Source organism: Oncorhynchus tshawytscha, unplaced genomic scaffold (genome assembly GCF_018296145.1).
Source record: "Oncorhynchus tshawytscha isolate Ot180627B unplaced genomic scaffold, Otsh_v2.0 Un_contig_5345_pilon_pilon, whole genome shotgun sequence".
In the NCBI taxonomy this organism is placed as follows: domain Eukaryota; kingdom Metazoa; phylum Chordata; class Actinopteri; order Salmoniformes; family Salmonidae; genus Oncorhynchus; species Oncorhynchus tshawytscha.
The window spans coordinates 73,246-85,480 of NW_024609551.1; the positions used below are offsets into that span (position 1 = coordinate 73,246).

A 12,235-nucleotide genomic window follows, 5' to 3' on the forward strand; every position below is an offset into this window, starting at 1 on the left:
CCGCCAAGCTTACCCTAGTAAAACTGACTATCCTACCAATCCTCGACTTCGGCGATGTCATCTACAAAATGGCTTCCAACACTCTACTCAGCAAACTGGATGCAGTCTATCACAGTGCCATCTGTTTTGTTACTAAAGCACCTCATACCACCCACCACTGCGACTTGTATGCTCTAGTCGGCTGGCCCTCGCTACATATTCGTCGCCAGACCCACTGGCTCCAGGTCATCTACAAGTCCATGCTAGGTAAAGCTCCGCCTTATCTCAGTTCACTGGTCACGATGGCTACACCCATCCGTAGCACGCGCTCCAGCAGGTGTAACTCACTGATCATCCCTAAAGCCAACACCTCATTTGGCCGCCTTTCGTTCCAGTACTCTGCTGCCTGTGACTGGAACGAATTGCAAAAATCGCTGAAGTTGGAGACTTTTATCTCCCTCACCAACTTCAAACATCAGCTATCTGAGCAGCTAACCGATCGCTGCAGCTGTACATAGTCTATTGGTAAATAGCCCACCCATTTTCACCTACCTCATCCCCATACTGTTTTTATTTATTTACTTTTCTGCTCTTTTGCACACCAATATCTCTACCTGTACATGACCATCTGATCATTTATCACTCCAGTGTTAATCACTCCAATCAATTTATCACTCCAATCAATCTGCAAAATTGTAATTATTCGCCTACCTCCTCATGCCTTTTGCACACATTGTATATAGACTCCCCTTTGTTTTCTACTGTGTTATTGACTTGTTAATTTGTTTATTCCATGTGTAACTCTGTGTTGTCTGCTCACACTGCTATGGTTTAGTATGAGTCATATCATGTTTAGTATGAGTCATATCATGTTTAGTATGAGTCATATCATGTTTAGTATGAGTCATATCATGTTTAGTATGAGTCATATCATGTTTAGTATGGGTCATATCATGTTTAGTATGAGTCATATCATGTTTAGTATGAGTCATATCATGTTTAGTATGAGTCATATCATGTTTAGTATGAGTCATATCATGTTTAGTATGAGTCATATCATGTTTAGTATGAGTCATATCATGTTTAGTATGAGTCATATCATGTTTAGTATGAGTCATATCTATCCCCTGTTTACATGAAAGCTTAGAGAAAAGCTGTGTACTTTCCCAGACGGGCTTTCCACACTGTCTGTCTGTCTGTCTGTCTGTCTGTCTGTCTGTCTGTCTGTCTGTCTGTCTGTCTGCCTGCCTGCCTGCCTGCCTGCCTGCCTGCCTCCACACTGTCTGCCTGCCTGCCTGCCTGCCTGCCTGTCTGTCTGTCTGTCTGTCTGTCTGTCTGTCTGTCTGCCTGCCTGCCTGCCTGCCTGTCTGTCTGTCTGTCTGTCTGTCTGCCTGCCTGCCTGCCTGCCTGCCTGCCTGCCTGTCTGTCTGTCTGTCTGTCTGTCTGTCTGTCTGTCTGTCTGTCTGTCTGTCTGTCTGTCTGTCTGTCTGTCTGTCTGTCTATCTTCAGACCCTGAATCCCCTCATCCAATTGATTGGTCACACATTCACAGATCCCAGTCTGTGTAGCCACTGATTCTCTCTGGCATCATGTGATGCCAGCATGACTCTTCTAACCACATCACAGGCCTCTGAAAGATGGCTGACTGTGTCCTACAGTAGTGACACAGAGAGAGAGATATAGAGAGAAATGGCTGACTGTGTCCTACAGTAGTGACACAGAGAGAGATATAGAGGGAGATGGCTGACTGTGTCCTACAGTAGTGACACAGAGAGAGATATAGAGGGAGATGGCTGACTGTGTCCTACAGTAGTGACACAGAGAGAGATATAGAGAGAGATGGCTGACTGTGTCCTACAGTAGTGACACAGAGAGAGATATAGAGGGAGATGGCTGACTGTGTCCTACAGTAGTGACACAGAGAGAGATATATAGAGAGAGATGGCTGACTGTGTCCTACAGTAGTGACACAGAGAGAGATATAGAGGGAGATGGCTGACTGTGTCCTACAGTAGTGACACAGAGAGAGATATAGAGGGAGATGGCTGACTGTGTCCTACAGTAGTGACACAGAGAGAGATATAGAGGGAGATGGCTGACTGTGTCCTACAGTAGTGACACAGAGAGAGATATAGAGGGAGATGGCTGACTGTGTCCTACAGTAGTGACACAGAGAGATATAGAGGGAGATGGCTGACTGTGTCCTACAGAGACTAATGGAATACCTTCTAGTGGATAGTGATAATATATACTATGCATGATGAGAAAAGACTGATGCCATCCATGCCTGTTGCTACGCAATATGATTGAATTGATGAAGTAGGCATTCCATTCCATTCTATTGCATTCTATAGTGTTGTATAGCATAGTATAGTATAGTATAGTATAGTATAGTATAGTATAGTATAGTATAGTATAGTATAGTATAGTATAGTGGTGTATCATGTAGTATAGTATGGTATAGTATAGTATAGTATAGTATAGTATAGTATAGTATAGTATAGTATAGTGGTGTATCATGTAGTATAGTATCATATAGTGTTGTATAATACAGTATAGTATCATATAGTATAGTAGTGGTGTATCATGTAGTATAGTAGCATATAGTCTTGTATAATACAGTATAGTATAGTATCATATAGTATAGTAGTGGTGTATCATGTAGTATAGTAGCATATAGTCTTGTATAATACAGTATAGTATAGTATCATATAGTATAGCAGTGATGTATCATGTAGTATAGTATAGTGGTGTATCATGTAGTATAGTATAGTATCACATAGTATAGTAGTGGTGTATCATGTAGTATAGTATAGTATCATATAGTATAGTATAGTGGTGTATCATGTAGTATAGTATAGTATCATATAGTATAGTAGTGGTGTATCATATAGTATAGTATCATATAGTATAGTAGTGGTGTATCATATAGTATAGTATCATATAGTATAATATAGTATATATAGTATCATATAGTATAGTATAGTATCATATAGTATAGTATAGTATAGTGGTGTATCATGTAGTATAGTATAGTATCATATAGTATAGTATAGTGGTGTATCATGTAGTATAGTATAGTATCATATAGTATAGTAGTGGTGTATCATATAGTATAGTATCATATAGTGTTGTATAATACAGCGTAGTATAGTATAGTATCATATAGTATAGTATAGTGGTGTATCATGTAGTATAGTATAGTATCATATAGTATAGTAGTGGTGTATCATATAGTATAGTATCATATAGTGTTGTATAATACAGCATAGTATAGTATAGTATCATATAGTATAGTATAGTATAGTATCATATAGTATAGTATAGTGGTGTATCATGTAGTATAGTATAGTGTCATATAGTGTTGTATCATATATAGCATAGTATAGTATAGCATAGTATAGTATAGTAGTGGCGGATAGTATAGTGGTGTATCATGTAGTATTGTATAGTGTTGTATCACATAGCATAGTGTTGTATCATATAGTATAGTATAGTGGTGTATCATGTAGTATTGTATAGTGTTGTATCACATAGTATAGTATAGTGTTGTATCATATAGTATAGTGTAGTATCATATAGTATAGTGTAGTGGTGTATCATGTAGTATTGTATAGTGTTGTATCACATAGTATAGTGTTGTATCATATTGTACAGTAAAGTACCATGTTGTATCATATAGTATAGTACAGTATCATATTGTATAGTAAAGTATCATATAGTAAAGTATCATATTGTATAGTAAAGTATCATATAGTATAGTAAAGTATCATATTGTATAGTAAAGTATCATATAGTATTGTAAAGTAGCATTTAATATAGTATAGTATAGTGTAGTGTTGTATCATATAGTATAGTAAAGTATCATATAGTATAGTATAGTGTTGTATCATATAGTATAGTATAGTAGAGTGTTGTATCATATAGTATAGTAAAGTATCATATAGTATAGTATAGTGTTGTATCATATTGTACAGCATAGTGTTGTATCATATAGTATAGTATAGTGTTGTATCATATAGTATAGTGTAGTGCTGTATCATATAGTATAGTATAGTATAGTGCTGTATCATATAGTATAGTATAGTATAGTGTTATATCATATAGTATAGTGTAGTGTTGTATCATATAGTATAGTAAAGTATCATATAGTATAGTATAGTGTTGTGTCATATTGTACAGCATAGTGTTGTATCATATAGTATAGTACAGTATCATATAGTATAGTACAGTATCATATAGTATAGTAAAGTATCATATAGTATAGTGTTGTATCATATTGTACGGCATAGTGTTGTATAGTATAGTATAGTAAAGTATCATATAGTATAGTAAAGTATCATATAGTAAAGCATCATGTAGTATAGTATAGTGGTGTATCATATTGTACAGCATAGTGTTGTATAGTATAGTAAAGTATCACATAGTATAGTAAAGTATCATATAGTATAGTAAAGTATCATTAGTATAGCATAGTGTTGTATAGTATAGTATAGCATAGTGCTGTGTCATATTGTGTAGTATAGTATAACGCTGTGTCATATTGTGTAGTATAGTATCATATTGTATAGTGTAGTGTAGTGTTGTATCATATAGTATCATATAGTATAGTGTAGTGTTGTATCATACAGTGTTGTATCATATAGTATAGTGTTGTATAGTGTAGTGTTGTATAGTGTTGTATAGTGTAGTGTAGTCTTGTATCATATAGTATAGTGTTGTATAGTGTAGTGTAGTGTTGTATCATATAGTATAGTGTTGTATAGTGTTGTATAGTGTAGTGTTGTATCATATAGTATCATATAGTATAGTATTGTGTAGTGTAGTGTTGTATCATATAGTATCATATAGTATAGTATTGTGTAGTGTAGTGTTGTATCATATAGTATCATATAGTATAGTGTTGTATAGTGTAGTGTTGTATCATATAGTATCATATAGTATAGTGTTGCATAGTGTAGTGTAGTCTTGTATCATATAGTATAGTGTTGTATCGTATAGTGTTGTATCATATAGTATAGTGTTGTATAGTGTTGTATAGTGTAGTGTTGTATCATATAGTGTAGTGTTGTATAGTGTAGTGTAGTGTTGTATCATATAGTACAGTGTTGTATAGTGTAGTGTAGTGTTGTATCATATAGTGTAGTGTTGTATAGTGTAGTGTAGTGTTGTATCATATAGTATCATATAGTATAGTGTAGTGTTGTATCATATAGTGTTGTATCATATAGTATAGTGTTGTATAGTGTAGTGTTGTATCATATAGTGTTGTATCATATGTATAGTATAGTGTTGTATCATATAGTATAGTGTAGTGTTGTATAGTGTAGTATCATATAGTGTAGTGTAGTGTTGTATCATATAGTATAGTGTAGTGTTGTATCATATAGTATAGTGTAGTGTTGTATCATATAGTACAGTGTAGTGTTGTATCATATAGTATCATATAGTGTAGTGTAGTGTTGTATCATATAGTATCATATAGTATAGTGTAGTGTTGTATCATATAGTATAGTGTAGTGTTGTATCATATAGTATCATATTGTATAGTGTAGTGTTGTATCATATAGTATAGTGTAGTGTTGTATCATATAGTATCATATAGTATAGTGTAGTGTTGTATCATATAGTATAGTGTAGTGTTGTATCATATAGTATCATATAGTATAGTGTAGTGTTGTATCATATAGTATCATATAGTGTAGTGTAGTGTTGTATCATATAGTGTAGTGTTGTATAGTGTAGTGTAGTGTTGTATCATATAGTATAGTGTAGTGTTGTATCATATAGTATCATATAGTGTAGTGTAGTGTTGTATCATATAGTGTAGTGTTGTATCATATAGTATCATATAGTGTAGTGTAGTGTTGTATAGTATAGTGTTGTATAGTGTAGTGTAGTGTAGTGTAGTATCATATAGTATCATATAGTATAGTGTAGTGTAGTGTTGTATCATATAGTATCATATAGTATAGTATTGTGTAGTGTAGTGTTGTATCATATAGTATCATATAGTATAGTGTTGTATAGTGTAGTGTTGTATCATATAGTATCATATAGTATAGTGTAGTGTTGTATCATATAGTATCGTGTTGTATAGTGTAGTGTAGTGTTGTATCATATAGTATCATATAGTATAGTGTTGTATAGTGTAGTGTAGTGTTGTATCATATAGTGTAGTGTTGTATAGTGTAGTGTAGTGTTGTATCATATAGTATCATATAGTATAGTGTAGTGTTGTATCATATAGTATCATATAGTATAGTGTTGTATAGTGTAGTGTAGTGTTGTATCATATAGTGTAGTGTTGTATAGTGTAGTGTAGTGTTGTATCATATAGTATCATATAGTATAGTGTAGTGTTGTATCATATAGTGTTGTATCATATAGTATAGTGTAGTGTTGTATCATATAGTATAGTGTAGTGTTGTATCATATAGTACAGTGTAGTGTTGTATCATATAGTATCATATAGTGTAGTGTAGTGTTGTATCATATAGTATAGTGTAGTGTTGTATCATATAGTATCATATAGTATAGTGTTGTATAGTGTAGTGTTGTGTATGTATCATATAGTATCATATAGTATAGTGTAGTGTTGTATCATATAGTGTTGTATCATATAGTATAGTGTTGTATAGTGTAGTGTAGTGTTGTATCATATAGTATAGTGTTGTATAGTATAGTGTAGTCTTGTATCATATAGTCAGTGTTGTATATAGTGTAGTGTTGTATCATATAGTATAGTATAGTGTAGTGTTGTATCATATAGTAGTGTTGTATAGTATAGTGTAGTGTTGTATCATATAGTATCATATAGTGTTGTATAGTGTAGTGTTGTATCATATAGTATATGTTGTAGTGTAGTGTATCAGTATAGTGTTGTATCATATAGTATAGTGTTGTATAGTGTTGTATAGTGTAGTGTTGTATCATATAGTGTAGTGTTGTATAGTGTAGTGTAGTGTTGTATCATATAGTACAGTGTTGTATAGTGTAGTGTAGTGTTGTATCATATAGTGTAGTGTTGTATAGTGTAGTGTAGTGTTGTATCATATAGTATCATATAGTATAGTGTAGTGTTGTATCATATAGTATCATATAGTGTAGTGTAGTGTTGTATCATATAGTGTAGTGTTGTATAGTGTAGTGTAGTGTTGTATCATATAGTATAGTGTAGTGTTGTATCATATAGTATCATATAGTGTAGTGTAGTGTTGTATCATATAGTGTAGTGTTGTATAGTGTAGTGTAGTGTTGTATCATATAGTATCATATAGTATAGTGTTGTATAGTGTAGTGTAGTGTTGTATAGTGTAGTGTTGTATAGTGTAGTGTTGTATCATATAGTATCATATAGTATAGTATTGTATAGTGTAGTCTTACCTGTGCGATTCTGCATTTCAGCTCAGCTCTCTCCAGTTCCCAGGCACATCTGTCCTTAGTGTACTGCAGCTGTAGCTCGCTCCTCTTCGACTCCTCTCTCTTCACCTCTAGCTGTACCTCCTCCACTACAGTCTTCAGATCCAACAAAATCCTTCTGTTCTCCCCACCCTGAGAATCAACACAGCAAAACAGAGTTAGCTGTAGTTGGTGACCCACAATACATACATTCAGAAACACTCAGAAACAAAAAAACTAAATCGTAGTGCAACAAGTAGTGAACCAGATGTATCATCTAAAACTTAGAATAAAATATCTCCCTGTGCTGAAGTGTGAAATTATTTCAATTAGGCCTACTTGTATCTCAGCAACTTGTCTTAAAAGTATCTCCTTCTCTCGTATCCATTCTTCCTTGTCCTGTCCGTGGCGTTTCTTGAAGTGTTCAAACTTCTTTTTCAGGCGGGAGTGATGAGTCCCTGGCTCTTGCGCCCGAACTTGTCCCCGAGGAAGCTCCAGTGATGTTCCAACCGTTCCAGGATGAGACTGTTCGTAGAACTGAGTGACTGTTGGCGGGGAGGAGAACGTCCTGAACGGACTGCGACTCTTCCCTCTGCCCCTCTCTCTTTCTCTTTCCAGACGCGAGCAGGAAACGAATTCCCAGTCCTGCGCTGGCACGTACCCGCCGCCGCCTCCTCCACTACGCAAATCCGACCCATTTCCGAACGCAGCATTCCACATTTCTCAACGTGCAGAGACAAACAAACACAAACTGATGACAGCCTTCGGTTGACCGGTGCCTTCGGTTGTAGTTGCAGCAGCAGCATAATTATCCGAAGCCGGCGATTTCCCCGGCGGTGTCCGTGTCTCTCAACGCTGAACCAGCAGCAGTTCCAGCCCATGCAGCGATGTGCGTATATGTCCCTTCCATGTCACCGCGCCGCGCCAAGGTCAACAATCGGTCATTATGCGGCTGAACTCTACTGATGCTATCTGGATTTATTATCCAAACTTATGTAGGCTGTTCATGATTCCTACATTGAGAAGTATAGTAAAATGCTACGGTTATCGCCTAGGCTACTGCCCTGTACAGTGCACCGTGTGGGTGAAGAACACCCAGTAGGTTGTTGTTACGTGGACAGGACGAGTACCCAATAATACACATAGCCCACTGATGTAAGAGCTGAGGACTATTTTTACACCCTGTAACCACGCATATCCTTTTACTCAATAACCCCACTGTGTGGCGTAGACTACTAAGTAACGGAACCGGGAGTAGGTCGCGCGGAAGCCACCGGTTGAAGAGGTATTAATCACGTCTGTTTACTACCGGGACCACCGTGTCGCGTGCTCTAAAGAAGTTGTGACTGCGGAATGTGGATCAAGTGGTAGACTAAGGCTATACAAACGGGTTGTGACCGGGACCATAGCGATAAATGTGTTCAGCTCGCTGGTTATAGCCTAATAGCCTAACGGTTGTTTATTGGCTTCACACGCAGAATCAGAAGCCAAATGTTGCATAGCCTGTCAATGCGCGCGCGCGCACACACACACACACACACACACACACACACACACACACACACACACATACAGTAGCCAAGCCAAACACTGGAACCACGTTTCTGTATTCGCAGTTAGTTTGCATCCTATTTTGATATAAGGCTGTGCTCCGTTATTTCACAAGACCTTTCATTGCCTTCAAATCTCTGAATAGATTCAGGACATCTGAAAACATCTTACCTGTTATGCAATGTCCAGCTGTGTAATATCTTATTAAAGATCTCCAAAAACCAAAAACACCAAAATAAGCTATCCAGAAAAACTGGTCTTTCTGGTCAATTGTTAATGAAAATCAGAGTGGTCCCTAAATCCAACGGAAATAACCGTCTTGGTCAGAGCTCTCTATATCTTTTCCTGATGCCTTTTTTTTTTCATTGGACAACTCGACCAGACGAGCCACGAAAGCCCCGCGTACTTCTCCCTCACAGATGGTCTTAATACCGTTTATGACGTCATATCCCCACCGCCGGATGAGAATCGCCGTGTGTTCCCGCCCCCGCAACCCGCCCCCGCCCCGCCCACCGTCTCAGTAACCAGTAGAATTTACGGGATAAACAATTCCATATCCAGCGCAAATCAAATGTTATTGGTCATGTGCACATATTTTAGCAGATGTTATCGCAGTTGTAGCGAAATGCCTATGTTTTCTAGGTCCAACAGTGCAGTAACACCTAACAAAAACACAACAATACACCCAAAAATATCAGAACGAGCTGTGGCATGTATGTACAGTATATGATGGTGTGTATATACATTATGACAGTATAGGAATAGAAAAGGAGTGTTCAGCAGTAGTTATACAGGATGAGCCTTGACTAGAATATATATATATATATGTGTAACAGTAAAACTTTAGACCGTCCCCTCGCTCATACCCGGGCGCGAACCAGGGACCCTCTGCACACATCAACAACAGTCACCCACGAAGAATCGTTACCCATCGCTCCACACAAAAGCCACGGCCCTTGCAGAGCAAGGGGAACCACTACCTCAAGGTCTCAGAGCAAGTGACGTCACCGATTGAAACGCTATTTAGCGCGCGCCGCTAACTAAGCTAGTCGTTTCACATCCGTTACACATATATATATATATATATATATATATATATATATATATATATGAAGTGGGTAAAACAGTATATAAACATTATTAAAGTGACCAATGTTCAATGACTATGTACATAGAGCAGCATTTACTAGTTTTCATTTAGTTTATTTAGCAAAAGTTTATTACTTACTTATTTAAAACTCTGCATTGTTGGTTAAGGGCTCATAAGTAAGTATTTCACAGTACTCCAGGTTCTATTGCTGGATTAGGTGTCCCTAAAACTGTTATACTCCAGGTTCTGTTGATGACTCTGTTGATAGATTGGGTGTCCCTAACACTGTTATACTCCAGGCTCTGTTGAAGGATTAGGTGTCCTTAACACTGTTATACTCCAGGTGAATGCTCTGTTGATGGATTAGGTGTCCCTAACACTGTTATACTCCAGGTTAATGCTCTGTTGATGGATTAGGTGTCCCTAACACCGTTATACTCCAGGCTCTGTTGATGGATTAGGTGTTCCTAACACTGCTATACTCCAGGCTCTGTTGATGGATTAGGTGTCCCTAACACCGTTATACTCCAGGCTCTGTTGATGGATTAGGTGTTCCTAACACTGCTATACTCCAGGCTCTGTTGATGGATTAGGTGTCCCTAACACCGTTATACTCCAGGCTCTGTTGATGGATTAGGTGTCCCTAACACCGTTATACTCCAGGCTCTGTTGATGGATTAGGTGTCCCTAACACTGCTATACTCCAGGTTAATACTCTGTTGATGGATTAGGTGTCCCTAACACTGCTATACTCCAGGTTAAATCTCTGTTGGTGGATTAGGTGTCCCTAAAACTGTTATACTCCAGGCTCTGTTGATGGTTTAGGTGTCCCTAACACCGTTATACTCCAGGCTCTGTTGATGGATTAGGTGTCCCTAACACTGTTATACTCCAGGTGAATGCTCTGTTGATGGATTAGGTGTTCCTAACACTGCTATACTCCAGGCTCTGTTGATGGATTAGGTGTCCCTAACACCGTTATACTCCAGGCTCTGTTGATGGATTAGGTGTCCCTAACACTGCTATACTCCAGGTGAATGCTCTGTTGATGGATTAGGTGTCCCTAATACTGCTATACTCCAGGTTAATACTCTGTTGATGGATTAGGTGTCCCTAATACTGCTATACTCCAGGTTAATGCTCTGTTGATGGATTAGGTGTCCCTAACAATGTTATACTCCAGGTTAATGCTCTTTTGATGGATTAGGTGTCCCTAACACTGCTATACTCCAGGTTAATGCTCTGTTGATGGATTAGGTGTCCCTAACACTTCTATACTCCAGGTTAATGCTCTGTTGATGGCTCTGTTGATGGATTAGGTGTCCCTAACACTGCTATACTCCAGGTTAATGCTCTGTTGATGGATTAGGTGTCCCTAACACTTCTATACTCCAGGTTAATGCTCTGTTGATGGCTCTGTTGATGGATTAGGTGTCCCTAACACTGTTATACTCCAGGTTAATACTCTGTTGATGGCTCTGTTGATGGATTAGGTGTCCCTAACACTGTTATACTCCAGGTTAATACTCTGTTGATGGCTCTGTTGATGGATTAGGTGTCCCTAACACTGTTATACTCCAGGTTAATACTCTGTTGATGGCTCTGTTGATGGATTAGGTGTCCCTAACACTGCTCTACTCCAGGCTCTGTTGATGGATTAGGTGTCCCTAACACTGTTATACTCCAGGATGGCTCTGTTGATGGATTAGGTGTCCCTAACACTGTTATACTCCAGGTTAATACTCTGTTGATGGCTCTGTTGATGGATTAGGTGTCCCTAACACTGTTATACTCCAGGTTAATACTCTGTTGATGGCTCTGTTGATGGATTAGGTGTCCCTAACACTGCTCTACTCCAGGCTCTGTTGATGGATTAGGTGTCCCTAACACTGTTATACTCCAGGTTAATGCTCTGTTGATGGATTAGGTGTCCCTAACACTGTTATACTCCAGGTGAATGCTCTGTTGATGGATTAGGTGTCCCTAACACTGCTCTACTCCAGGTTAATACTCTGTTGTTGGATTAGGTGTCCCTAACACTGTTATACTCCAGGTGAATGCTCTGTTGATGGATTAGGTGTCCCTAACACTGCTATACTCCAGGCTCTGTTGATGGATTAGGTGTCCCTAATACTGTTATACTCCAGGTGAATGCTCTGTTGATGGATTAGGTGTCCCTAACACTGCTATACTCCAGGTTAATGCTCTGTTGAT

The 12,235-nt window shown here is 37.8% G+C and overlaps 1 protein-coding gene across 1 annotated transcript in view; it reads right to left on the reverse strand.

Annotated features, from left to right (window-relative positions):
• LOC112236774 (actin cytoskeleton-regulatory complex protein pan1) overlaps positions 1-8,948 on the reverse strand; it is a 51,558-nt gene extending 42,610 nt beyond the window's left edge. Inside the window, exons 1-2 of the mRNA XM_042315863.1 lie at positions 7,720-8,948; positions 7,366-7,533 (exon numbers count right to left, since the gene is read on the reverse strand). Of these exons, the coding sequence (XP_042171797.1) occupies positions 7,366-7,533; positions 7,720-8,100 (549 nt within the window). The 5' untranslated portion in view covers positions 8,101-8,948. The remainder of the gene's footprint in view (positions 1-7,365; positions 7,534-7,719) is intronic.
• Positions 8,949-12,235: the final 3,287 nt, after the last annotated feature.